Source organism: Spizellomyces punctatus (assembly GCF_000182565.1).
Source record: "Spizellomyces punctatus DAOM BR117 chromosome Unknown supercont1.2, whole genome shotgun sequence".
Lineage (NCBI taxonomy): Eukaryota > Fungi > Chytridiomycota > Chytridiomycetes > Spizellomycetales > Spizellomycetaceae > Spizellomyces > Spizellomyces punctatus.
Window position 1 is genome coordinate 583,251 of NW_015971538.1, and position 25,993 is coordinate 609,243.

The window sequence follows — 25,993 nt, forward strand, 5'->3', positions numbered from 1 at the left end:
GACTTTCGTTTTTGTTCAAGACTTTTTGGCAACATTCTTCCTGAGGATTGGTCGGATGCCACGTCCACTGCATACGCTTTCGGGTGGGAAGGGCACCAATTCATGCTTGGACGGGGCTGCACGATTGGTAGAAAGACGCTTTCTATAGTATCCCGTCGAGTCAACAGACCATGTGTGTTTGTGAAATCTGCCGACTATAGATGGTTCAGCCATACCCCACCTGCTCCGGTAAAGCCACTGCAAGCCAAACAAAAGGTTCTGGCAGTCGGTTTCAAGAATTTTAATGATTTGCTGAGAGACTTTCGCTGGGCTCTGAATTTCTACAACCACGATAGAACAACTCCTGCATATCAAGACGCATGGAACAGGTTCGGAGCGGTATGGAATTATGCAAAACGTGCATCCTGCGGTGCCATACTACGAAATGAGATTGAACGAAAAGATTTTGGAAAGTTACTTATTGCCATCAATCGCGATGAATCATTGTCACTTCGAGACCGTTTAGACCGAGTTCACAATGTCCTCCGACGAATGCGGGAATGTGGCCTTCAAATGGATGAATTCAGTTACAATCAGCTTGCAATTGCTTCCGGATATAGGATGACATATACCCAGGCTGTGGAGTTTCAGGATAGGATGCGAAAGGACGGAATCCAACTTACGGTGCTCACGTACTCTGCCCTCTTCACGGGACTACTACGAGTTCCGCAGTCAGGATCAATTGTTATGCGTCTTCTCTCTGACATGAAGGATGCAAAACTTCCACCTGACATACCCTTGTATACCATGCTTATTGATCACTTTGCCGGCAAAGGCGATTTTGGGAGGGCCAATCATATCATTGAATTGATGAGAATGCAGAAGTTAAAGCTAAATGAGGTTACCTACACGACGCTCATCAACGCCTATATCGAAGCCGGAGATTTTGACCAAGTAGAGCAATACTTTAAGATGATGCAGGCTGACGGGTTGGATGCAGATGCTCATGTACTAAGTACTCTCATGAACTTTTGCCTCAAGTCTGGCAACCTGGAAAAAGCGGAAGAAATGCTGGAAGACCTGCGGAAGAAGAAGCATCGCAAGGAGCAACCATCGAAGCATATGTACACTCTCGTAATCGGCGGATATGGAGCTCGAGAAGACATGGTGAATGCAGATCGATGGTTTCAACAAATGATAGCCGATGGAGTGCATCCCGACCAAGTGGCATGTACCAGCCTGATTGGGGGGTATGTGCGTATCGGCGATAGCACCAAAGCCGACGAGGTATTCCATAATATGACCCGGTACGGGCTACAGCCAGACGCGTACGCATATGCTGTGATGATCAATGGATATGTCAAAAGGAAAGACTTGCGATCTACAGCCAAGATGCTCAGGGAAATGCATCATTGCGGCGTCTCGATGGAAACAGTTCCATTTAGCAGAATCATAAAGCTGTATCTACTACGGGGTGACGACGACGCCGCTTTGGACACCTTTTCCGCGCTGATCTCTGCTGTCAGTGAAAAAAAGGCTCGAATGGAGTGGACGCACATAATCCAATTTCTGGTGAGACTAGGTCGATTAACAGCTGTGCGAGCGTGGTACGATGCGCTACGAACCGCTGGTATGGAAGTTGGGAAGCGTACAGCTGGATTTGTATGGTCACCTGGGTCGTCTTGGAAAGCCGAGATCTTGCGCGAATTTGGAAACCAAGGAAGATTTAAGGCAGGCTTGGCTGTCTGGCGATACTTACGGCGAATCGAAAAGGTCATAGATGAAAGCACAATCTGTGCCTATGTTGATTTGTGCCGTATGGATGGTGCTGTTGACAACCTCCGTTTGGATCTCGAAAGTATGGTGGAAGAAGGATATGCACTCACTGCGCCAATATACGCGTCCTGGATGGTGACGCTGATATCTCGAGGGCATGCAAGGAAAGCAACTCGATTGCTGATGGAAGACATGCCGGACAATGGGATACATCCCACCGTAGACACCTTTGTGAGGGTTGTGACAGAATTGAGAAGGCAAGCACAATGGGCAGAGGCCAGGCACGTTTTAGATTATCTCGCATCTGAGGAGCCGGAACTGGAACCAGAAGTAAATCGCACACTTGTAGAAGGGTTACATGATATAACGAATCAGTAGCACCGGGTGTAAATCGCATAGAGCTGTACATAATGATGGCAAACGAGTTCAGCAGGCTCAATCTCAACCGGGCTTCTTTCGCTTCTTGCTTTTCTCTTCCTTCATCTGCTCACTCATGCCAGATAGTATTTGGTGCTACAAGGGAAAAACACAAAAAGCACCCTTCCCGCTTAGACCCAGATAATGCCGGATGATTTGTATCAGATATCATACCACACTATCGTTTCGCCGTGCGCATAACTTGACATCTTCAGTGGAAATCACTGTGCGTCTTCCGTGTCTGTCACATTGCAAACAGATCAGCGTCAGAGAACCAAGACTGCGCTCAAACCAGTACCGCACCTTGAAAAGCACTCCAAGTCCAACGCCATAATTTCTGATGGCATATCGTCAGTATATCTATATGGCCACTACTGCTGTCCGAATTGGTGTGAAGACTCACCAGCTTGCTGATAGACCAGTTCAGAAAGGGCATGTATAAAGTGTGGAGATGGCATCATATTCGAAGAAGCTGCTACTCTTGTAGTATATTAGTGGCCATCAATGAATTAAAGTATGTCCTTTTGCGTTTGTTACGATGCAGTACCTTCTTCGTCACATATTTTTCCAACTGTATAGTGGACGGCAGCTCGTAACCGCTAAAGATTTAAAGATGCACATGCATATTAGGCTTTCCATAGCTCGCCAGAACCGACTCTGTTGCAAGCCTGTTTCTCACCTGCTTAAGCGCACTATCTTCGCCTTCCGTCATGATAGTGAATGTCGCCAACCATATGCTGCTTCGACACAGCGATGGGCTGTTGCAAATACCAGTAAGCAAGGTCCGATCGCGTCAGACGCGTCAAGATGCACGCCACGAGCACGAGCCATGAGGAGATACAGCATTTGCAACTAGCGGGGACCTTGCATGCGTACTAGTAGAAGACTAGGGAAATGGACCCCGCTGACGACGCTGGAACCGACTCCTCTACGGGAGGCAAAGCACCCCAAAGAGACCTAATAACATGGCACATCTTTGTGAACCCCGCTTCCGGAAGCCGGTCAGGGACACATATCTGGGACACCATTGTGCGTCCCGCATTGGAAGGAGCTGGATGGCGAAAGAGTTGCTATGGAGAAGAGACGACCTTTGAAGAAACTTGCTTTCAAGTAACTTTTACTAAGCGGTGAGGCCGGGGTTCGTCAAATGGTGTACACAGGGAAACATTCCAACACCGTAATTGAATAGTGGTAACCATGCCGCCGATACTGTGCGTGAATTGGTTACGAAACGTCAAACCTTGGAGGGATTAGGATTTGTTTGTATTGGTGGTAGGTACAGCTGCCTTTATTCTGCGTAAGGAGGTGCTCATGCGCTGGTATCAGGGGACGGAGTGGTGCACGAAGTCATTAAGGGCGTCATGTCGAGTATTTCCACATCGAACCCTCCATCTTTGAAGGTTCCGATCGCCGTCATCCCCGCTGGCACAGGAAACGCTCTAGCAACATCTTTAAAATTGTCATCACCCGAGGAGGCAACGGAGCGCTTGATCAATTATAAACAAACGGTTCCTCTCAAAATCAGCAGCGTTCATATCGGCCCGTCGACTTTGGACGAGTGTCCCGACGAGGTGCTGATGTACAGCTTTTGTGTCGTGAGTTGGGGTTTACATGCGCAGATTGTCAGACAATCCGAAACGTTACGGATGCTAGGAAGAAAGAGATTTCAGGTAGGAGACTCTTATTTTCGTAGATTATTGCATCCTGCTGATGGGTATTTTTCCTTAGGTGGCTGCCATGATGAACATTGCCCTGATGCACCAATACCGAGGACAACTTTACCTTCTTGATCCAACAGAGCTCTCACAGACGGATCCAGACCCTGTAACATTCGCAAAGCCTGACTGGGCCGTGGATGAAAAATGGGTACCCGTTAACGGCAAGGACGATGCAACATCCTTTTCATACTTTCTTAGTACAAAGGTATGTGCAATAGGGTTACCAAAGATCAAAGGTACGTCGACCTAACGTTAGCACATTTTGTTTATATTGTAGATGTCATCCCTTGAACCAGGCTTTCAAATCGCACCACATGCTCATCCTTCCACTTCTAATATCGACCTCGTCCTCGCGCCATCCTTGAACCGCTCCCAATTGTTACACTTTCTCCAATCAACTCCCGCTATTCCAGAGTACATCCGCTACATCAAGACACGAGGGTTTAAACTTGCTCCGTCTCAGTCCAGTGGCCGAAGAACATCATGGGTGCCAAAAGCTGGGAAGCTAGTACATGACATCTGTATAGACGGAGAGATGGTAGAACTAGAAAATGGACAGGCAGTATGGGTTAAAATCCTAGATGAAAGAGCGCAACTTTTCAATGTAGTATGCTGAAACTTTAGGAGGCTTTTTCTGGACTCTGAAGATAATCAAATTACTCGTCATGATGATTATTCGTAAATGGACAAACTTGGCAAAAACACATAAACAGATCAATACCTATATATGAACAACACCTAATCTACAGTCTCAACCCATTATAAATCGTACGGGTAAAAGACCCAACTACATCCTACATTCACAGCCCATCTCTATGTTCGACAATTGTCCCTACGATGTGAAACTAAGTGATCGACTATTCCTCAGTCCGCTTCTCCTTAGCAATGCCGACTTCAATCCCCTGGACTCCACCACGGTTGGAAGCGACGGAAGGCTAGGGTTTTTGGTGAGGGAACTCAAAGGTAGTGTACAGGATCCTGATCGCGTCATTGTTGGTTTTCGTCGCCGGACGGAAGCTGGAGAGCCGGGAGGGGAAGGAAGAGGAGATCCGGGCGCAGAGGGGATGGGGCTTGGCGCAGTCTCTGGGAGGGGACAGAATAGGAGAGATAGCCGTTCTTCATCAGAATTCCAATGCGGGCAACAGAGCCTGTATTCCAAGGGCACTTTAACGTCATTCCGCTCCACGATTCTGCCACGTAAACAGACACTTTCAAAGTAAGGTCCACCGCAGAAAGTACATTTATGCGCCGATGCTAGGTACGCTTTCAATTCGTCGTGTGTCACCTCAAGGATTGGTAGCTGCTGGCGTACGATAACGCGGGCGGCCAATTCCTTGAGAGTTGGGGGAGAGTTCACTTTCTCCACTTCAAACTTTGTCCGCAAGGGACACTCTTTCAATGCAAGCGTGCGGAGGAACTTTAGGCGGTTAAGCTCAGCGGGAATTACCGTGAGTGGATTCTTTGACAACTCCAAGGTTGTGAGAGTTTTGACTTGCCCTAACTCCGGGGGCAGTGATGTGATACAATTGTTTTCGAGATGGAGGGACGCAAGCTTCTTTAAACTGCCTATTGACGAGGGGATGGTTTCAAGTAAATTGTCAGACGCCTTGAGTTCTATCAGCTTTGTGAGAAAGCCAATAGTGTCTGGTAGCGATGTGAGGCGATTTGATGCGACGGATAGATGCACAAGATTCTTCATGTGACCAATTTCGGGGGGTATTTCGGTTAGATCATTACAGCACCTACGACCAGGCGACAAGAAAGGTTAGTGGGACAGTTTTAACTACGCGAAGCATAGTAGAAATAAGCTGCTTGCAGCTAATGTTGCCCGTTGACTTACAGGTGGAGTGTAGTTGTTGTTGAGAGAAGACCAATATTGGGGGACAGCCGGACCAAGGCTTGGGAGCACAACCCGATTGTGCTGACGGACGTTAATTGACCAAATTTGATGGCTTTCATATTATTTCGCCTGAGGCTCTCTTCTGCAGCTCTGTCGAGGCGATAGACATCGGTCAAGCCATCGGTGACCTCGTCGGAGGATTCATTCAATAGTATATCAAGGTCATTCAGGGAAAATGAGGATGGCAAACGTCCGTCCTTTGCTCTTGCAAAAAGTCCTCCCAGTCCCTGTCGCTCACCACGCTCTGATCGATTGCCCCAAGGTCTTCGTCGCTCATCCTCTCTATCTATAACTGCCAGTGATGGCGCTATTTCTTGGCCACGGTGTGGCCGGGATTCTCGGTTCGAAGCCGATGATTCTCCAGAATCAATCAGAGCATACGCCACCGGAAGGCCGGCATGCTCTTTACTGATGCCTGCTCCCATGTTCAGTTCTGGTCCCGAAAGGAGCCGTCACTGAGATGAAGACAGTAAGAGTGTAATGGTTGTCTGTGTAGGTTTTAGCGATCTAACGCCACAGGACAAGGAGTGGCACTGCCGCCCGCTAAAGGGAAATGAAGGGAAAGCGGATGGCTGGTCAATGAGATGAAAAAAAGAAAGAGGACACAGCCCGTCTCTCATGCAGCCGTCGTCGGGCTGTCAGACATGCAGGAAGGGGAGAAAAGAAGGAGGAGATACACACCTGGCCGGCACGTCTCTCGCGGATAAAACTTCACACGCGGCTTAGCCCCGGGAAAAGGGAATTGATAACGAAAAAAGCAACTTTCACGACGACGACGAACGAACAAATGTGGAAATGGCCAATGCAACAAAAGGAAATGGGAGATTCCCACAAGAACAAAAAGCGCCCTTTTGTTTAGGGTTTGGAGGTGAAACCTGAACGGAGAGAACGTTTTGAATAATTACTATTTATAGTCTCTCTCGCTTTAAAACCCTCAGACTTTCAAGGGGATATCCTTTTGGTATCCTAGCGGTCATCGGAAAGTTTATTTTTGTTTTAGCATTTTGGGGCTTCATCAATATCAGGATATGCATGTTGCATTCCTGCTCTTATTCAGTCGCATGTTGGTTCCACCTCTTTTGGCAGATGAAAATCATAAGATAGATTCGTTTACCTTGTGTAGAAGACTTGTCATCTCAAGGACCTCAAAACGTTAAACTTGTTTAAGCGCAGAATTCACTAGCCCACTAATGATCAAGTACCTGAAGGGAACGCGAAATTACCTGCGGCCGTTGATGGGATACCTTTGATAATAAAAATAATATAGATTGTACATACACCACATATACACATATACACCGCTCGGCAACTGATATTCATACGCTAACGACCATCGGAACGACAATGTCGCCAACTTGCTGGACGCGCATCTCGTGCACTGCAGTCTTCACTTGCTCCATAATATCCGATATTTGATCAATGTCCTCTCTTTTGATGGTCCCTGTTGCCAGCAACCGGGGAATCTTGTCCTTTGCTTCCTCAACAGATGGAATGCGGGCAGTATTTTTCTGCGTAAACTTGGCCAACTGTGGCTGGCATTCCTTTACAAGTGCGCTACGATCACCGCTTTAAAAAGAATGTCACCAACCAGAAACCCAGCGCAAAGAGTTTTACCTATATTCGTGCGCTCTCTGAGCTGCATGCTCATCTTGAATACGGTCCAGCATGCGAGTCGAGGAAATGTCAATCAAATTGCTGATAAAATAAAAGATTTTCAGCACACCGGGGATTTCAAAGAAAAGCCACCTATGCTTGTAACTTACTCGGCGGTACGCTGAACAATTCGCTTCAATGTCTCCTGCTCACGCAGTTGGCTCAAGGCGTGATAATTGTGTGGTGTTCTGAATGAAACAAATCCACGTCGTAGTTGGCACGCAGAACGCAAGGCAGCAGAAAAGTTGCATTAACAATACATACGGCTCTTCATTTTGAGAGACAATGTCTGCTCCTAGCAATCGAGATCGCTCGGTAGGATGCTGGGAAGAGTACAATTGTTCGGATAAGCACGTATGCGTATCCACACGACCTGAATCGTCGCCTACGCACCTGGTCAAAGTTGTCACTGCTTTCTGACCGGCTATCGCCAAAGCAGGCAGAGCACCAATTGCCCATCAGGCACTGTTTTACCAAAGGTACGGAAAACTTGTTTTACTGGCGTTTTTCTCAATGTACGATACGAGATCAATGCAGCTTCAGGGTGAGAGAAATAAGCTCGACGCTCAAAGTAGCCAGAGACGGCTAAGCCTCCTCGGTGGTAAATTTATAACAAGATATAATCGAGAGATCTTCTGATAGATTTTGGGTTTTTGTTCCGCTCTTCTCGTTTTACATATTGCCCTTGTCTCTAGATCACGGAGAACATGAGCTCTCACGACCGGTATCAATCGCCACTTACGTCGCGCTATGCGTCGCCGGAGATGGCATACAACTTCTCTGACGATAAAAAGTTTGGCACATGGCGTAGGCTTTGGTTGACCCTCGCCAATGCCGAGAAGCAGCTTGGTCTGAAGGATATCACCGACGAAGCTTTGAAAGAGATGGAAGAAAACTTGACCAATATCGACTATACGATGGCTGCAGCGGAGGAGAAGCGAAGGCGCCACGATGTCATGGCTCACGTTCACACTTTTGGTGTGGCCGCCCCAAAGGCCGCAGGTATCATTCACTTGGGTGCAACTTCTTGCTATGTCACCGACAACTCGGAGCTCATTATGATGCGGGATGGACTCGATATTCTTCTTCCGAAATTGGCGAGCGCCATTGACAAGCTGGCCAGCTTTGCCCGGCAGTACAAGGACTTGCCCACGCTTGGCTTCACCCATTTCCAGCCGGCTCAGTTGACGACAGTCGGCAAACGTGCTTCATTGTGGTTGCAGGATCTCTTGATGGATCTACGCAACATTTCGCGTGCTCGCTTGGATATGAGGTTCCGTGGAGTTAAGGGCACCACCGGAACACAGGCGTCGTTCCTCACGTTGTTCGATGGAGACCATGACAAGGTGGAAGAGCTCGATCGCTTGGTTACCGAAATGTCTGGATTTCCCTCCGCATATGCTGTAACGGGACAAACTTACAGTCGTAAGGTTGATCTCGATGTATTGAATTCCTTATCATCGTTTGGTGCAACAGCGCATAAAATCGCCACCGATATTCGTCTCTTGGCTCATTTGAAGGAACTTGAAGAGCCATTCGAGAAGGACCAGATCGGATCTTCTGCCATGGCATACAAGCGGAATCCCATGCGCTCAGAACGTGTGTGTTCCTTGGCGCGCCACCTGATGACCCTTGTTGGGAACACGCACAATACCGCCGCCGTACAGTGGCTCGAACGAACACTCGATGACTCAGCCAATCGTCGTGTGAGCATTCCGGAGGCATTCCTCACAGCTGATATTCTTCTCTCTCTGCTGCAAAACATTTTCTCGGGGATGGTCGTATATCCCAAGGTCATTGGTCGGCGCATTGCCCAGGAGCTTCCCTTCATGGCAACGGAGAATGTGATTATGGCTATGGTGAAGGCCGGAGGAGACAGGCAGGTCTGTCACGAAGAGATCCGAGTTCTCAGTCACCAGGCGGCCAGAAAGGTCAAAGAAGAGGGCGGCGAGAACGACCTCATTGAGAGGATTCGCGCCGCTCCTTACTTCCAGCCTATCGTCGGCCAATTGGACTCGCTTCTGGATCCCAAGACCTTCATCGGACGTGCACCGCAGCAGGTTGAGCGGTTCTTGACCTTGGAGGTGGAGCCCGCTTTGAAACCTTTTGCGGATGTGTTGGCCAAGGGCGTTAAGGAAGTTGAACTGTCTGTCTAAGACTAGCGAACATTCATATTTTCATTGTTTATAGAAGTACAACTGGTTTTTCATCTCATAACTTGGATGATCCATTGTCTGCTGTCTCTATTTAAACATCACAGCTCTCCAGCGTGACGGGGTGGAGGACCTTGCCGCTCTCTCCCTGGCGGCTCGTCTCCTGGCCTCTGTCCACCTTCAGCCTCATTTATTCGTATTATTTCAAGTCTCTCTCCTCGCTCTTCTCCTGCTTCTGCTACTGCTCCAGCACGGGCTCGTCTAACATTTTGTTCCGACTTTCCCCGATGCGCTTGCTCTTCATCATCCCCTATAGCTCCCCAAAGGTGGTACAACTCCTCGCGCATGTTCTCAAGTTCCTCCTCTAGTAGCCCTAGAACAGCGTCTCTCTTACGCAATCGCTCGGCTTCGTCACCCTCCTCGCCATCAAAGTCCAGGTCTCTCAAAAGATCATCATATTTATGAAGAAGATCCTCCTCGTCTGTGAGTGCGTCGCCTTCTGCATTAAACATAACCGTGTCTAGTAGTTCTTGCAAAGGATCGGTTTCTTCATAGGTATCTGCCAGTTCTAAAGGTGCAGTTTTAGGCGCTGTGACCGAGGACGATCGATCAGAGTCCTCCAGTGGTTCTTGCAGAGGGTCCTTTGAAGTGGGCGCTGCGTCACGCGACGGGAACTGAACAATCGGCATCTCAGTTGTTTCAAGAAGCCGGGCATTTTTTTCCTCGTCTGTCAAAACCGGTTGACATTTTATTACCCCCAATTTCACATTCCGTTCTACCACTTGCGGGCCAGGTTGAAACCATGATAACTTGCATACTCTATGCGTGTGTATGATCATGACGTAGTTACAAACAGCCATTTCCCGAACAGAGGAGATATGCTCGTCTGGGCAGCAATGAAATTGTACTTCAATATGTCGCGGTTTGCCTGTCACTTCACAAAGAGTGCCTCCGCCCCAGCGCATTCGGAGGTAATGTCGTCCCTCATCGTCAAATTCGACGAGGGATACGGAAGCAAATGGTGAAGGGTCGTAACGCAGCATAGATTTGGGTGGCGTACCGAGTACGTAGTCAAGAAGAGGGTGCCGTGCCAATTTCCCAGTGAATGAATGATATTGTCGTATTTTTTGAAGATGACAGTATTCGTAGGACCACCATCCTTGGGTCTGTCCAATATCAATGAGAATAATTGCAGATAAATGATATGAAAACATTCAATGACAAACGGGTTGATTCACGTACATAAGACAAACACTCATTCGCCAAACTGCTCAGAGCCACCAACGTCTTTTCTACTTTTGAGCGGTATAGTTGAGGATTCAAGGTTTCGAGAGGTTGTCGTACCAGCGAAGAAGTGGAAGAGGTCGGTGATGGAAGTTTACATAGGAAGTACTTTGGAATTGTAGCAGAAGGTACGGGGAGGTGCGGTCCTCGACGAAACGGAAACAAAAGAACTTGCGGATTTGTCTATGCGCAAAACGAGGTAAATGGCTGTGAAGACGTTTTCGAAGAAAATTGCTTGGACTATCCATTAACCTTTTCCAACTCTAATGCCTCACTCTCTGATAAAAAATGGGTCCCGTCGCCCTCGTCAACAGTGATTCGGTACCCTCCGAGCGATAGTACATTGTCCGAATACACAAATGCATGACTAACTCGCTCGGAAGGTGATACAACGCTGGGGGAAGCATGGGCTGCTCCGAGGAACAGAGCGAGAGCAAAGCAAGTGGAAGCTCGCATGGCAAAAGCCTTGCTATAAATTGAAAGGCGAAAGCAGGCCTGCAAAGGTGCTGTCTTCGAAAACCACCGCGTTGGACGTGGTGTTGCCTGCAGTTTGCTAAGCCGCTATAATTTCATTTTCACCAGAAACTGTCTCGAACTGATCGCTGGAATGTCAAACGCATCAGACGATTGTCATGTTTCTAGAAAAGCAGATTCTCGACCATCTCGGTCACTTTATCCGCTCTCAGGGATATACACCAAACGAACAGGAGGCAACCTGTATCAAGGTCTACGATAATTCACCCATATTCTACACCTTTGCAAACTTTGTCGTATGGGGAAGCATGGCTTACTATACCCTTGATATGCGCTCCCTCTTTCCAAAGTCAACACCAACACCGCCAAAGACCGTTCCAGCAGCACTATCCCACCCGTCACGTACGCCAGTGCCACGGTGGATAACGCTATGGGGTATTGCTGCAATCACCGCTGGGGCCTTCGCCACTACGTATTATACCAGCAAAGTGGCGGCGAGAAGCTGTTTGCAATGTTTCTTGGATGTGGATAACAAAAAGTCAGAACTATATCTCGCGACCCGTAAGCTATTAGCGGATCACCATCCTGATGCTAAGAAGTTTTTTATGCAAGAGAAGCGAAAAGAGAGCCTGTAGATACCTTTTAAATTAGATTATAGCCTAGAGCTTCCGCATTTCGTCAATAATATTTTAAGGGAGGAATGATTCGACGATTATGTCTTTTGTTTCCATTTCGAATGGAAGCTACTTATTTCCTGTTTCAGTGGAAATCATCCCCCATTCGTATATTGGAGTAGCATATTCCAATTCTGGCCACCTGTACAGCAATTGCACCTTTCCCCACAGTCTACGGTATGAGGTTAGCTATCAAAGGATTCATGGGCTTCATAAGAGGATCTCAAGTCTGAATGTATTGCAAAGTCCATTTGCAATAAGGATCACATGTTCCCGAAGCTCCCTCGGGCCATCCCAACACCCACCAGACTCTAACTACATAACCTCTTAGAAAAGCTCCATGCCTTGCTCATGTTGCTCCTTAACAAAGATCTCGAAATACTGGATTCGGAAAGGAAGCATCAATAACAAGTCACAACTCCTATAACAATGGCAGACGTACCTGGTAAATGATCGTCACAGCCAGCAGAATACCTGTACCTGAACCGATCGCTCCCAAAAGGTCTGCCGATACAGACAGCGCGCCAATACAAAGACCACCGAAAGCAGCAGCAGTTGGAATGATACGCTTCAGCTCCTTGTACATGGATTGGTCACGGTGACCGCGCATTACTAGCTGCTGCTCCTTCAACTGTCTTGCAACATCTCTAGGGGAGGAACCGGAAACCTCAATCCATGTTTTCGAGAACAGGGCGCATGCGGAGAGCATAAAGGTCACATAGATCACAAAGTGCACCGGATCACTCAAGGCCTTTCCAAGATTCTGCGGCGGAGAGATGTAGTAGGCAAAACCACTGGCAGCGTATTCTTGAGGGACGCCCTCAGGACTCTTCCAAACGCCGAGAAGGCGGACAAGGAGGTTTTCCGGCCAGCGTTTGTACAATAATTGAGAGATAAAGTAGATGTTCGAAACCAGAGCGGACTGCAACATGATGGGCATGTTGGACGTGTAGAAGAGCTTGATGGGGTAGTTACCCTGTTGACCACGGAATCGGTTTGACTTCACCGGGATCTCAACACGGAATCCTTGCAAGTAAATGACTACTGCAAAGACCAAGAGAGTCGCAGCCAGATTCATCAAGTTGGGGAGATTCTGCCTGTACATGGCCTCTTTCAACGCGCGGAACTTGTCGTGGCGTGTGAACAAGAGATGAAAAAGCGCAACCACAGCGCCCTCGAACTCAGTTCCTGTGAGACACAAAATGTCAGCGACTTCCTTAATGCAAGAAAATTGAGATCTTCAGTCACCTCGTCCAGTGTTGTAAGTAGTTGGGCTGAAAGCCTTCCAGACAATGGTCTCGCAGATGTTGGTGGCGATGAAGAGAGAGATACCAGATCCAAGCCCGTAGCCTTTCTGCAGCAATTCGTCCAACAACATAGTGATCAAGGCCGCGATGCAAAGTTGGAGGATCAACAAAATGGAGATGCCTGCTCCGATGTCCTTAGGGTCGCCGTAAACGCCTGACCAGACAGACACGGTAGCCTGTCCAACGGCGATCACCATGGCAAACACTACAGCGTATCAGTTAGAAGGTCTCTGAGCAAGAAATATTTATAGATCGAGGCACTTACGTTTCTGCGCTCCGGAGAAAAGGGCCCGATCTTCTTTCAATGAGTAATCGACCTCAATGATGTTCGCACCAGCCAACAACTGCATTATCATGCCGGAAGTCACAATCGGTGTGATACCCATCTCCATAAGCGTTCCTCGGTTCGAAGCCATAATCACACGGAGCCAGTACATTGGGTCGGACGTGTCAGAGGACATGATCCCGAAAAGAGGAATTTGGGAGCACACCAGGAAGATGAAAAGCGTGATAGCGGTCCACATGACCTTTTCCCGGAACTGCACCTAGAAAGGACAAGAAGAAGACCGCGAATGTTGGTACATATTAACCTCATCCACATTCTTAGAGCGAGCCGTACCTTGCGGTCTGGTGCAGCGACCTCGGGCATCAGTGAGATGAACGGCCTCAACGCGTGGAGCAAGCGAACTACAAAAAATCGCTACAGTTAATCTACTGGCTTCTAGCTTGATATATCCCGCCATAACAATTCCTTACACGACATGATTCCCAGTATACGAGGATTTCAACAAGGGTATGCTGCAAGATGTTCAGCCTGTTTCGCGCGGCGACAAGCTGATATCTCCGTCACGTAGTCCAACTAAAATTGGACCCAACCAAATCGTCCACGCAAAAACGTCCGCACTACGCACTTCGTTGGAAATGGCAGATCGCAGGGATGCACAATTTTGAGACGACTGTGCGGCGTGCAAAGCTGCGGGTTGCTGGTCTGCAGTTGTGGCCCAAAGGAAGGATGTGGAGACGATTCATTGGCTGAAATGAGTCACGTGAAGAAATGCACGTGAAATTGTTGCTATAGCAATTCCACACGCTATGCGCGTATAAAAGGGGGCAGCAGCATTATGTTTTCCCTTCATCGCGTTATTGTCCAATAAACTGCCTTATCTTCTTCATCTGTCGTACTTATCGACGTGTTCTTTCGTTTGAATCGAACGTATCTTCTTACTCACACTTGCAATGGCTGGTTCGTATCGTTGTTCTTTTCATTTTTTTCAGGTGGTGTGTGGTGGACACTCATTACCAGGACACTTTCATCTTTCTTAGGAGGCAAAGGAAAGGCTGGTGCTGAAAAGGCTCCCAAAGGTGGCAAGTCGCGCTCTTCTCGTGCTGGTCTTCAGTTCCCTGTTGGCCGTATCCACCGTCTTCTCCGCAAGGGCAACTACGCTCAGCGTGTCGGTGCCGGTAAGACGTTGTTTTGTTCTTGCTCTTATTTCGCAGATTTTTAAGGTCAATGGTATTGTAGGTGCACCTGTCTACTTGGCTGCGGTGTTGGAATACCTGGCTGCTGAAATTCTAGAGTTGGCAGGCAATGCCGCTCGCGACAACAAGAAGACGCGTATCATTCCTCGTCATTTGCAATTGGCCATCCGGAACGATGAGGAGCTTAACCGACTTCTCGGCAATGTGACCATTGCTCAAGGTGGTGTCCTCCCCAACATCCACTCTGTCCTCTTGCCCAAGAAAACCAAGACTGGAAAGGGCGAAAAGGGAGGCTCTCAGAGCCAGGAATACTAGGCTGTCGGAAAGCCAAGGTGTTTTTGAACACCCGAGTTTTGTATATATGTAGTATGGGTGCCGCCCAAATATGTCTATAAGGAGCTACGCTATCAGCCATTTGCTTGACCCTCTTTCGGCGTGACGATTTGAATGTGTTATGATACTTTTGATGATGCTCTTGAGTATCCTTCTTTCTGCCATCTCAGTCCAGTCCTAATAATCATGACAATCTGCATAAAAGGCCGTATGCTGGAGCAGTTAAAACAGTTTGAGCAGCCAGATTATGCTGGAATGCATTCACGTGAGCACGGATGTTGCCATGGAAGATACAACTGTGTTCAACTGCCCTCTCTACCAAATGTCCATCGTATGCGACTGATTCCGCGCAAACATGGCAGAGACATTACCTCCGCCAAGCGCGGCAGAGCGGAAGAAGGCGCAAGACGAGGCATTTCGGTTAACGGAACTGGTTGGTGAAATGTCTAATAGTATGCAACTTTTCGGTTTGAACTAACGCATGCGCTATCTGCAAGGTGGTGAACTCTCAGGAACGCGAGCTGCGAGTGAATTCTATTCGTATTGAAGGAGTGGACTACACACGTCGGACTATTGTGGAAGATCTTGTCAAGCCAATCTTGGAGTCTCAGAACCTTGGTGACATTATAGCGGAATCGCGGGAAGCATGCCACCGTCTATCGCGCTTGGGGGTGTTCAAGGACGTGGGAGTCACTCTTGATACACCGACAGATCCCTATGGTGCAGCAGGAGAGCTTGTGGATGTCGTGCTGACAGTAAAGGAGGGTCCCAGATTGTACGCGCGGACTGGGGCGGACTTTTCCAATTATGATACCACAACTGTACGTCGAACTCTCGTGAGATCTGCTATTCTTGTTATTGAGCATCGATATCGTCACTGTAGAATATTACCGCGCGGATATCAAATGCATTTGGTGCAGGGGAAACTATCGAGGGACATGCCTCTTATGCTGTGCAACCAAACGTCGCGTTGAATGAATCTGCCGCGTCTTTTGCTAGCGAGAGCGGTAGCTATTTCCAAGTATGGATGCGACATGTACTTTGAGACGGATGCATGGCGCATAGAGCTGACTGATATGCATGTCCAATAGCTGCTTTTCAGTAAGCCCTTGGTTCCCAAACCAGTGTTCCAGCGCCCGAATCGCGCCGATCCGGACGCCCGGGTGGAGCTCGCAGCTTACAGTACCAATCGCAACATGTCTCTGTACATGTCACATGAGGAGGAAGCGAAAGGCGGTATTGCCCGCTACAAGGTAAGGGTTTTACGCATCCAACACCTGCTTGGTAGGGCAAGTTCTGAACATATGTGCTTGCAGACGATAGATCCTTTGAAAGGAACTCATGAATTCAGCTATGACGTGGCATGGAGGCATGTACATAAGGTCACTCAAGACGCATCCTGGAGGTTGGACAGTTGTTGTTTGTGGGTGTCATGCGTGCGTCCCGCTAATCCACGCAATTTGCAGCATCCGACAAGATGCCGGACATTCCCTCAAGTCGGCTGTTGGCCACACATACACCAGGGATCATCGAGACGATTCTATGCTTCCGACGGAAGGATCCTTCATAAAAACGCGTGAGGAATTAGCGGGTCTTGGGGGCGATGTACGATTTGTGAAGGGGGAGGCAGAGGGACAATGGGCTCATCCACTTGGGGGCGGATTTGTAAGTGAAATGGCACCTTTTTGCTAATATCTGGTATTGAGCTCTTCCTAACATCTTTGTCTCTTGATAGAGTTTGACGGCGTCTTTACGTGGTGGACTTTTGCTGCCATTGTTTGGGCAGCGCCCACGGATTAATGACAGGTTCACCTTGGGAGGTCCAAATACAATACGGGGATTCCGGCAAAGTGGAGTAGGGCCAATGGATAAACGTATGTGAAATCTCGACAATACGCCGTTCTTTTTTCTTACAATTCTCTGCAGAGGACGCAGTCGGGGGTGATGCATACTGGGCTGGCGGTTTAAGCTTGTTCACACCCTTGCCGTATCTGATAAATAAGCCGCTGAAGGGACACGTATTCGTCAATGGGGGTAGTTTAGCTCCCGTTAACACACGTATGTTGCGCGCACTTGGGGGCTTCCGTCTAAAAACTGAAATTGACACATTTGTTGACTGTAGGTGACACACTCGAAAACAATGCCAGAAATTTAATTCGTTCCCCGAGCGTTTCAGCAGGATTAGGACTCGCAGTGCGGTTTAGTATACTGCGGCTAGAACTCAACTACTGTCTTCCTCTTACAGCAACCACCACTGATGTAGCAAAGCCTGGCTTTCAATTTGGCATAGGCATTACATATATGTAACATTGAAATAGATTTGCAACTCTGTCGAGTCATCTGATTATGGGAACATGTGCTTATGATTGCATCGATAGTGCAGGCTCGGTAGTCGTATTGTGCAATCGACTAGGGGTACCATAGCCAAGTGCTGACAATCCACTGGTTTCATTCACCATTCAAGGTCTTCTGGACGGACGGGGTGTGGTAAGGGAACGATACTCTCTTTATTGACATCTCGTGGTAGCGCTTTCCGCATATCTAGGGATCGTCGAAATGAAGTCAGTCGTATCATTTAGACGTACAGACAGGGCAACCATCTACTCACCAAATGCATCTTCCGAGTTGGCACCAGAATAGTACTGTAGAACCCGCCGGTAGACACTATACCCGAACTTCTCGTACATGCCTATCGCAACGCTATTTGACACTCGAACGAACAAATCGACAAAATACGCATTATATCTGTGAAAAGGGATTAGAATGGTGCATAAGTTCATAGACGTTGCATCATACGTACATCTTCTCGGATACTGTCTCTAATATGCCCATGAGCTTGTCGGCTAGCCCAAGTCTTCGAAATTCTGGTGCAACAGTCACCGCCGTAACGTGTCCATGCCAAAGCTTCCCAGTACCTTCAGCCTTTCCCATAACTACAATAAAGTTAGTAAGCGTGGTGCTATCGGCGTCCCCAAAAAAAACGTACTATATCCCATGCAGGCATTGTTTGGCGCTTCTGCAGCGACAAAGTAGTCTGGCCATTGTGCCAGATATTGTAGATAGAAGGAAATATTATACTAGAGTAAGCCGGTTAGGTTTCTCTTATAGCCGTATGAAATGAGACGGGAAGACGACATTATACCGTTTCAGTCAGCGGGTCTAAGTTGCTATGACGCAAATATCGTTCAGCACGGAGGCGATTCCAGGTATGACATTGAGGGCCAATCTCTTACACATTGTTAAACCGAAAAAGATCGTCAGCAACAAATCGCCGTAGCGTGGTCATTGTTTGAAATGTTGCGAGTTCAAAATCGCGATCTCCGGTGCTTGAAGGTCTTGTTGCTATAGCACGTGCCATGCTTACGGGATGTCGATCTGAAGGGTTTGCTCACCTACTTTGGTTTTCCGACACCAACGAGAACCGTAATGTCCCAAGTTGCCCGCATCCTCCTTGTATCGGATGTACACTCAAAGGTCGATAATGTTCATCGCCTGGCAATGTGCCTGCAGCGACGGAATGTGAAGTAAGTAGGTTTTGGCTAGCCGTCCCAGCTGCAAGAGTTCGCCCTGTTTTACGAGGTTAGCGAAAGCCTTTCTTTTGGCCACTGTTTTTGACATTATTGGTACTCTTTCCAGGCCAGATTTGATTGTACTCTGTGGAGATTTGGTAAACAGCAATCATGACTACGATTCTTTCTCATTATCGTCGGGGATCTCTACGAGTCGAAAGGATGCCAGCTCGAACCCGACTATTAGTAGCCCGTTCCAGGAGGCCGCCGATACCTTGGCACGAATGCGCCGACAGCAAGAAGAAACAGAGTTCCGAGCTATACTTCACGGCTTGGGAGGAGTATCCAAGAATATCTTTTACATACCTGGTTAGTATGGCCACATGGTGTGTTAGGCCACTTTGTTACCATCAACCTATAACTCACGGATTAGCTGAACAGGCAATCACGATCCATCCGAAGCGTTCCCCGACATGCACCCCACCACTTCGGTTACAGCAGACGAAACCGAGACTTCAGCTGCAGCCCGTCCGTTGTGGTATCGCATGCAAGTGGCCACGGGTGCTATCAATTTCCATCAGCGCCTAGTACGCTTGGGTGAGTAACATGCCACAATTTGGCAACAGGAGTGCATCTACTTATCAATGAACGGCATATTAGCACCAAATCTAATACTGGCTGGCTTTGGTGGATCGGTTCCCCAAACATTACGAGGACACCAAAAGATTGTCCACGCTGGTAAGCCAAAATAATATAGACATTGTCTCATAAGATGACTAATACGTGGGTTACCATAAATTGTGGCGATTGTGTAGGATATCCATACACTGAAAAACAGATGAGACAAGGGGTGCATGCTTTGCTAAAACAAAAGCGACCCATGCTGCCAAATGTTCAAGATGTCATCAAAAGTGGCTATGATAGATCAAAAGCGATTCCACCCAATAATGATCCTGATGTTCACATTTTGGTGACACACTGTGGGCCAGCCAGCACTGGTAAGTCCGATGTTAGCTTTGGCGTGAACGCACAGAATAGTGGTGGCTTAAGGCAGGCACAGGGACCACCGATATAAACAAAACTCCGTTTGATGAGAAAACAACTCGATTGGAGTCCGGTAGTCGTGAACTGCAAGAGCTGCTGTCATCTCGATTCTATCAGGGTGTCGAAGAAGTTCCTGTTATACCTAAATCCCCATCTCTGGCTGCCCGTCCAGCTCCTCCCAGTACGCCTTCAAAAGTGTCGCCAAATCTACTTTTCCACGTACATGGGCATTCGCACTCTGCGTGGGGCGTCTCGCACCTCGGAAAAATACCAGTCATAAATCCTGGTCCGCTTCGGGACGGAAGATTTGCAATCGCCACTATTGAGCATGGTCTAGGATTAGGGTTGGTAAGGCGGTGGATATTATCTTCACTAGAGTTCGCTACTGTATAGATAGTAGACATTACAATTTGCTGTTACGTAGATCGGTACAGATGCGCATCAACCCATGTTAATACTGTATATAAATTCTCATGCCACTCTAACCACAAGTCGATATGAAGAATCTAAACTAATTTGGCTGTTTGGTTCATTTCACTGACATCCGAGCCTTTGTTTGGAGTTGAGATGGAACATAATTTACAAGGTGCAAGTGCGAGCCTCGTCCTGCGGGATGTGCCGAGCGCGTTACTCGACGTGCCTGATGTGGAATGACAGGCTTTGAGGTTCGAGGAAGGTTTTCAGCGGGTGTGTGGCGGTGATGTCGAGCAGATTGCTCAGGACGTAGTTGTTTCTTGTCTCTGTTATACTGCGGTGAATGACAGCGCGGTAGTTTCTCATCAGTGTCCTGCCAATGAACCTTTCCTAAGAAGCTATATGTTTGATGACTAGGATGCATTACATTGAAAGTTGGTGTCAAGGGTTGAGAATCGGGTGCTTCTAGCTGGGTCTCATACTGTACAGCCGCAATATGACGAAGAAACACTTTTGCATTCACTGCCGTGGGTCCGAGATACGCTTCCTGAAGACACATCTCCCGCTGTGTCCTAAGCTCCCGGAGCAAGCGATGTCGGCGACTTGGTGCCAGTGGAGGTGCTGAGCAGGCTCGGGTTATAGGTAACGGCTGACTGTACGAGGAGAAGATATCATCGGGGGAACGTAATGCCAAAGGTTCAGCGGGGAAGCGTGTGCGGAACCAAGATGGGATCGGTCTGCGGTCGAGAGCAGGTAAGGCGGGAACAGGGTCGCAATACTGTTCTTGACGCCATGGATTAGTTTTGGATGCCAGGACAGCTTCTAGGTCGTTTCCGGGAAGTGGATCTTGATCTTCCCGCACTAATACAATCAGTGTTCGTACAGAGTTAGCTACCTAGAACTTGATCACAGCGACGCTCTCTTCATACCTTCGAAGCTTAATCCTTTTTTCGTCAAAACAGTCATCGCCCGACCTTTCTTTACTTTTGCTTTTGCTCGTGCAAAAGATCCTCGTTTACCAGTCGTCGTAACCTCCTTCTTGTCAGTCGCAGATGAATCAAATATGTCTGCCATCTGGGGTGCCTTAGGCTGTCCCTCAGCCTTGAAACCCGTCATCAATCGACTAGGTATGTTGGAAGAGTCCGTTATCGCAGTGCCCTGTCTACGGGAAATTGGGACAGGCAGGAAACTTTGGTGCGGAGTGCGTCCCCGTGTTGATGGCGTTTGTGGAATGGAAGCAGTGTTCTCTAGGAATCCCAGATCAGTTGAAGTTGATGTAGTAAGGTCGTTTTCCGAAGCTGAGGGTTTTGCAAGACTCTCTGCATCTTGGGGTACCATCGAGATCCCACTCTCGGTTCGACGATCGGTCGGTAGAATTGTGATTGTTGCAGATTGACGGGATGGGGTAGGTATGTATATTGAACCTTCTTCCTGTGCTATCCTTCCTACCCTTGAAGAACGTTTGCTTGTCGGGGCACTTTCTCCGGCTTCCTCGTCTGACGACGACCGACGGACCGACGCCACGGAGATTGTTCCTGCGAACGACGTATCAACTTTCGTCTCAATCTGAGATGGAATGACTTTTGAATCATTCTCGACCATTGTGATATGCAAGCTTTCTGATACGCGCTCAGCCTGCAGTTGCTCGTTCACATTGTCAATGTATTGAGTTGAAGGGCTTTCACTGTCATCCAATCGGACAGAATTTGTCCCTTCGTTGTCTGATACGAATCGATCTCCCTCCATATTATACACACTTGGCCTGTTAGACCCCAGAAAGATATCTGAAATTGTCCGATAAATGTATGCCTAAGTTTATCCCGTGGGTTTCCACTGCGTTGATATTTGAATACATGGTCGGCCAACGCATCACGTAAGATATGGAGTAAGCATTTTATATCTGCATCGACATTCTGAATGAACTTGAACAACGCATTTGATGACCGATACAGCCACTGTTTTTCCCAATGGTCATGTCATTGCTATCACGAATTTATTAAGTCCACCGTGTGAGTTGCGTTCAGTTCGGGCCAGACAACAGATGCATCAAAAATCGTCTAATCGTCACTGCTTATTTCAAAGTTGATGCATCTACATTGTTCAAGTATGTTTTCTCCATGACTGAAGGACTCCAACCATCGTTACAAGAGGCCTGTGGAGAGATATTTGTTTGGAAGCCAGCGTGTGGATCGGCAATGTAGATCTTGTAGAGAACGATGGTTATCCGACTCATATTGGCATTCCGCAAAGGTCGACTTCTTACAAGTTCCATGTTGTAGTTACAGAAAAAATGAATTGGATAGAAAACCACTTGCTTAGTTTACAGACTACTACTACTAAATGATATGAATTACACAAAGGCGCAAGCCCCACCCAAATGTACATGCGCAATCCTAATTCCTCCCATCAACACCAAATGCAAACTCCACCACCTCCTCCAATCCGTCCTGCCCTACCGCATCCACAAATCCATCATGCAACGACCAAACACTCGTGCTCACCCTTGATGGTTTCTCCCTCCATCGCATAGGCGTCGGATTGGGTCGGTGGTGTCGTGCATTCGTTGTGGCTTCCAAAGCCTTTGCCACGTTCCAACGCCACTGATCAGCGGGTGTGACCGTAACTGGGGTCGGATCCACGGGAGGTGGAGCGCCTTGATATTTTCCTGCTAGCTCATCCAACCCTAATCCTCTGACACAGAGATCATGGTACAACCCGTCCAGCGACCCCTGCGAGAAAACGGACTCTGTTAGGGATGTGTGGGAGCGGGACAGTGTCGGAATACTTGCTAGGGACGGATTTGGGGAAGAAAAGGGTGAGGGTAGGATAAAAGGGTTCGACGGCACCGGTGTCGGTTCAGGGGTACTGACTACGCTGCGTATCGTCTCTGGCTTTACAAACTTGTTCTCGTTGGGAGTGCCACTCCAATTCTCATCATACAATTCGACACCAGATAACTCTGACCTCTCCAACCCCACATCTACTTTCTCAAATCCAGCCACTGGCACCTCAGTCCGCCCAGGAGGTGACGGAAGCTTTTCGTCCTCATTGTCAGATATTCCCGCCGAGGCGACGCTCTTCGAATAATCGCTCTCCATTTCGGAAGGTTGACCGACTTCATCATCCCGATCCTCATCAGACTCATCAGGATTGGTGACCCGCAGACTCCCCGTAGATGCCGGGCGGCGAAACAGGGATACCCTTTGCGGTCGTTCCAAGGTCCCCGAGTCCGTATCTTCAGCACGCAAGTCGGACAGATACACATCCGACTTTGACGCATATCTTGCCACATTTGACGTTCGTATAATGACGGGAGGTTTACCGGATGCAGCTTCAACCACCTTGACGTTCTCCACTCCAGATTCAACTGCCCGTCCTTTTCCCTTTTCCTTTTTTCCTCGTTTCTCACCGCCGACAAGTTTGCGCATCCATCGCATACATGCTTGCATTTTACTCTTCTTTGGCGGGTTAGGCTTCCGATCCGTGCGGTTCACTTGTAGATTGGTTTGAAGAGGTAAAGATGTGGACGAGTAGTTATGGAACCCAAGAGGGATCGTGTCAGAGTCGTCATCATCGTTGTAAGTTGGGCGTCCAAGGCTTCTGGGTCGCATATCGATGGATGGGCGGTCGGCGCGGTTAGACGTTGTGGATGGGGAGGTCTTGGAGTTATCCACCTCCTTCGTTTCGTTCGTCAATGCAGGGATATCGGAACGCCCAATCCCATCGTCTTGTATAACCTCACTAACCTCGACCGCCACGCCCTCCATTTCGCTCAGCTCATCCTCAGAAACTCCGAGAGAAGCACACAAAAACGCTTCTCGAACCGTAAGGTGCAACACGGTGTCCGTTGGAGGGTCAGGTACTGGATTGGAATGAATCGATGGAGAGTATGTTTCAAAATCGCCATCGAGAACGTCAGGCTCCTGCCAGCTTGTAGAATCTTCAGAGTACTTTGCATCGTACGGCACAGAGTGTGTATTGGGAGGGGTACGCACAGCCAGATTTGGTTCGGGGAGGGTCCCCTCCGTAGGGGTTTCAGTTGGATCGTGCTGATCCAGACAAGCTGGTGCGTCGTCCAATTCAAGCGCCTCTTGTGCGTCTGCACCTTTGTCTTGCGACAGCTCTTCTGACTTCATCAGGTCTTCCTCAGTCTCTATAACCACTTGCTCCTGAGCCCGATCATCAACCATTTCCTCGCTCTGATCCTCCATCCGCTCCGGTGTACCACCATCGCATAAGTCCGTTTTCTGTTCCCCACCATCATCGACCATTTGCTCGTTCTGATCCTCCATCCGCTCAGATGCAACCCTACCACATAAATCCGGTTTCTGTTCTCCACCATCATCAACAGTCGTATCGCCATTCATCACTTGCTCCCTCTCCAACGTACTTTGATCATACAAAGCCAGCACGTCCGCTCCAGCGTGTTCCTGACTCTGATCAATTGCCATCTTACTTGCTTGCTCCTTCTCCATCTGCGCCCGTTCCAATGTATCCCGATCATACAAATCCAATAAACTCTTTTCAGAGCGCGGAAGACTCGTCTGGTAGGGATTGCGGCTCAGGACCACCGACAAGGGAAGATTGTCGTCCGAGTCCGTCAGGTTGGGATCCTGTTCGGGTGGCGTGACGGTTGTGTCGCTGAGGAGGTCGTCGGTCACAAGATCAGAGAGGTCCTCCGTTGGTTCAAAGATGTTTAGGTTGGGGGAGTCGGGGATGTGAACGTCCGAGTCATCTTTTTCCGACAAAGGGGTCGTCGACTCGGGCTCGTCCGCCATTTCCATGGAGGCAACGTTCACTACCGTGATCCTGCTTGCAGTCTCTTGTTCCGCGAATTCTTCTGCAGATTCTACCACAATGACTGGTGTACGTTCCCTTTTTGCACTTTTGGACCGCGAAATGACCTGTACAGGCCGCTCTCCACCGTCCGGCTCACCGCCCTGCTTTCTCTTTATCCGAAAAGAACCTGTAGAGGCATTCCATTTTCTCCCATTCTTGTCCTTTTTGTCTCTAAGAACGGTCACACTCGACTCTGAGAATCGGGCCAAGAAGGATTTGAATTTGACCATGGGCGTCCTGGAGGTGATATCAGTACTCTCCGGTCATACTCGTACATACTCATTGCTACTCACTTTACAGAAGGCTCTTGGAAAACCCGAGAGGACGAGAGCACTGTCGGCATCTCCCTCCGCGTCAACAATTTCCCACACGACAAGTTTGTCAAAATTCAGCAACAAATCGTGCTGTGCGTACGTAATTGACATGCTTCCATGACTGTGCCAATCTCCGCCAGAATCAGCAGCCGTCATCCTCGGAGCCCTTTTCCCCCGAGAGCGGTTACCATGGACGGTCGTTATGAGAGTAAGTTAAGGTTGTGTGACGGAAGAATCATGTGATGCGCAGAGGGGAAGCCACTTACGTATCGATCTATGAAACAGACTGCAAGTAGAGCAAGCAAATACTGGCCAAAATGTTAAACTAGTGTGAACCCATGCATGCAACGCACTTACGATCTGAAAAATGCAAAAGATGCAGTCTATTAGAATCTGATCCTCTGAAAATATAGTTGAAATCAAAGCCAATTGCTCGCTTGTCTGGTGAATAGGTCGATAGGAGTTGTGAATGGAATTTAAATGCACCCAACATAACGAACAGATGTAGTCTTCACAATACAAGAGATATATTTATTCTTTACTGCATACAACATATTCTCTAACCTAACAATGTGCACTTCAACTCCACCGTCTTCTTCTTCCAGACTGCGACCGTCGTGGTCGAATCTATAAAGAAAACCTAAAAAACAGTGAGGGTATTTCAAACACGCAAACAATTGAAACACGAAAACGCATCCCAAATGGAACCGCCTGCGACCACTAAGT

General features: G+C 48.3%; 15 protein-coding genes across 15 annotated transcripts; 7 read left to right on the forward strand and 8 right to left on the reverse strand.

Annotated features, from left to right (window-relative positions):
* The first annotated feature begins 18 nt into the window (after positions 1-18).
* SPPG_01087 (pentatricopeptide repeat domain-containing protein) lies at positions 19-2,241 on the forward strand. Its single transcript, XM_016749405.1, has one exon. The coding sequence runs from the start codon at positions 103-105 to the stop codon at positions 2,131-2,133; it is 2,031 nt and encodes a 676-aa protein (XP_016611650.1). The 5' UTR covers positions 19-102; the 3' UTR covers positions 2,134-2,241.
* SPPG_01088 (uncharacterized protein) lies at positions 1,987-2,976 on the reverse strand. The gene is made up of 6 exons (XM_016749406.1): positions 2,852-2,976; positions 2,720-2,771; positions 2,576-2,647; positions 2,476-2,509; positions 2,347-2,413; positions 1,987-2,268 (listed from the first exon to the last, which is right to left on the reverse strand). The coding sequence occupies exons 1-6, from the start codon at positions 2,882-2,884 to the stop codon at positions 2,197-2,199; spliced, it is 330 nt and encodes a 109-aa protein (XP_016611651.1). The 5' UTR covers positions 2,885-2,976; the 3' UTR covers positions 1,987-2,196.
* A 39-nt stretch (positions 2,977-3,015) lies between these two features.
* On the forward strand, positions 3,016-4,593 carry SPPG_01089 (uncharacterized protein). Its single transcript, XM_016749407.1, has 5 exons — positions 3,016-3,299; positions 3,362-3,444; positions 3,499-3,842; positions 3,901-4,095; positions 4,168-4,593. The coding sequence occupies exons 1-5, from the start codon at positions 3,067-3,069 to the stop codon at positions 4,504-4,506; spliced, it is 1,194 nt and encodes a 397-aa protein (XP_016611652.1). The 5' UTR covers positions 3,016-3,066; the 3' UTR covers positions 4,507-4,593.
* SPPG_01090 (uncharacterized protein) lies at positions 4,525-6,699 on the reverse strand. The gene is made up of 2 exons (XM_016749408.1): positions 5,731-6,699; positions 4,525-5,632 (listed from the first exon to the last, which is right to left on the reverse strand). The coding sequence occupies exons 1-2, from the start codon at positions 6,213-6,215 to the stop codon at positions 4,723-4,725; spliced, it is 1,395 nt and encodes a 464-aa protein (XP_016611653.1). The 5' UTR covers positions 6,216-6,699; the 3' UTR covers positions 4,525-4,722.
* Positions 6,700-6,997: 298 nt separating this feature from the next.
* Positions 6,998-8,120, reverse strand: SPPG_01091 (uncharacterized protein). Its single transcript, XM_016749409.1, has 5 exons — positions 7,837-8,120; positions 7,708-7,766; positions 7,554-7,631; positions 7,405-7,485; positions 6,998-7,344 (listed from the first exon to the last, which is right to left on the reverse strand). The coding sequence occupies exons 1-5, from the start codon at positions 7,900-7,902 to the stop codon at positions 7,107-7,109; spliced, it is 522 nt and encodes a 173-aa protein (XP_016611654.1). The 5' UTR covers positions 7,903-8,120; the 3' UTR covers positions 6,998-7,106.
* On the forward strand, positions 8,111-9,660 carry SPPG_01092 (adenylosuccinate lyase). Its single transcript, XM_016749410.1, has one exon. It carries the CDS (start codon positions 8,151-8,153, stop codon positions 9,597-9,599), a length of 1,449 nt encoding a protein of 482 aa, XP_016611655.1. The 5' UTR covers positions 8,111-8,150; the 3' UTR covers positions 9,600-9,660.
* Positions 9,584-11,403, reverse strand: SPPG_01093 (uncharacterized protein). The gene is made up of 3 exons (XM_016749411.1): positions 11,133-11,403; positions 10,839-11,063; positions 9,584-10,762 (listed from the first exon to the last, which is right to left on the reverse strand). Exons 1-3 carry the CDS (start codon positions 11,334-11,336, stop codon positions 9,698-9,700), a joined length of 1,494 nt encoding a protein of 497 aa, XP_016611656.1. The 5' UTR covers positions 11,337-11,403; the 3' UTR covers positions 9,584-9,697.
* Positions 11,404-11,453: 50 nt separating this feature from the next.
* SPPG_01094 (uncharacterized protein) lies at positions 11,454-12,065 on the forward strand. The gene has a single exon (XM_016749412.1). The coding sequence runs from the start codon at positions 11,513-11,515 to the stop codon at positions 11,987-11,989; it is 477 nt and encodes a 158-aa protein (XP_016611657.1). The 5' UTR covers positions 11,454-11,512; the 3' UTR covers positions 11,990-12,065.
* On the reverse strand, positions 12,022-14,320 carry SPPG_01095 (protein transporter Sec61 subunit alpha). Its single transcript, XM_016749413.1, has 6 exons — positions 14,092-14,320; positions 13,955-14,022; positions 13,601-13,880; positions 13,277-13,540; positions 12,471-13,216; positions 12,022-12,409 (listed from the first exon to the last, which is right to left on the reverse strand). The coding sequence occupies exons 1-6, from the start codon at positions 14,096-14,098 to the stop codon at positions 12,356-12,358; spliced, it is 1,419 nt and encodes a 472-aa protein (XP_016611658.1). The 5' UTR covers positions 14,099-14,320; the 3' UTR covers positions 12,022-12,355.
* Positions 14,321-14,470: 150 nt separating this feature from the next.
* SPPG_01096 (histone H2A.X) lies at positions 14,471-15,228 on the forward strand. The gene is made up of 3 exons (XM_016749414.1): positions 14,471-14,578; positions 14,659-14,796; positions 14,858-15,228. Exons 1-3 carry the CDS (start codon positions 14,572-14,574, stop codon positions 15,127-15,129), a joined length of 417 nt encoding a protein of 138 aa, XP_016611659.1. The 5' UTR covers positions 14,471-14,571; the 3' UTR covers positions 15,130-15,228.
* A 252-nt stretch (positions 15,229-15,480) lies between these two features.
* On the forward strand, positions 15,481-17,502 carry SPPG_01097 (SAM complex subunit SAM50). Its single transcript, XM_016749415.1, has 9 exons — positions 15,481-15,580; positions 15,645-15,968; positions 16,031-16,168; positions 16,239-16,400; positions 16,464-16,552; positions 16,614-16,812; positions 16,883-17,021; positions 17,074-17,205; positions 17,270-17,502. The coding sequence occupies exons 1-9, from the start codon at positions 15,503-15,505 to the stop codon at positions 17,452-17,454; spliced, it is 1,446 nt and encodes a 481-aa protein (XP_016611660.1). The 5' UTR covers positions 15,481-15,502; the 3' UTR covers positions 17,455-17,502.
* On the reverse strand, positions 17,215-18,536 carry SPPG_01098 (N-alpha-acetyltransferase 20, NatB catalytic subunit). The gene is made up of 6 exons (XM_016749416.1): positions 18,381-18,536; positions 18,290-18,314; positions 18,134-18,224; positions 17,948-18,080; positions 17,756-17,892; positions 17,215-17,688 (listed from the first exon to the last, which is right to left on the reverse strand). The coding sequence occupies exons 1-6, from the start codon at positions 18,503-18,505 to the stop codon at positions 17,600-17,602; spliced, it is 600 nt and encodes a 199-aa protein (XP_016611661.1). The 5' UTR covers positions 18,506-18,536; the 3' UTR covers positions 17,215-17,599.
* SPPG_01099 (uncharacterized protein) lies at positions 18,514-20,191 on the forward strand. Its single transcript, XM_016749417.1, has 6 exons — positions 18,514-18,671; positions 18,784-19,025; positions 19,098-19,253; positions 19,317-19,394; positions 19,472-19,654; positions 19,717-20,191. The coding sequence occupies exons 1-6, from the start codon at positions 18,574-18,576 to the stop codon at positions 20,091-20,093; spliced, it is 1,134 nt and encodes a 377-aa protein (XP_016611662.1). The 5' UTR covers positions 18,514-18,573; the 3' UTR covers positions 20,094-20,191.
* Positions 20,040-21,914, reverse strand: SPPG_01100 (uncharacterized protein). Its single transcript, XM_016749418.1, has 2 exons — positions 21,044-21,914; positions 20,040-20,975 (listed from the first exon to the last, which is right to left on the reverse strand). The coding sequence occupies exons 1-2, from the start codon at positions 21,858-21,860 to the stop codon at positions 20,230-20,232; spliced, it is 1,563 nt and encodes a 520-aa protein (XP_016611663.1). The 5' UTR covers positions 21,861-21,914; the 3' UTR covers positions 20,040-20,229.
* Positions 21,915-22,365: 451 nt separating this feature from the next.
* Positions 22,366-25,306, reverse strand: SPPG_01101 (uncharacterized protein). The gene is made up of 2 exons (XM_016749419.1): positions 25,247-25,306; positions 22,366-25,190 (listed from the first exon to the last, which is right to left on the reverse strand). The coding sequence occupies exons 1-2, from the start codon at positions 25,294-25,296 to the stop codon at positions 22,508-22,510; spliced, it is 2,733 nt and encodes a 910-aa protein (XP_016611664.1). The 5' UTR covers positions 25,297-25,306; the 3' UTR covers positions 22,366-22,507.
* Positions 25,307-25,993: the final 687 nt, after the last annotated feature.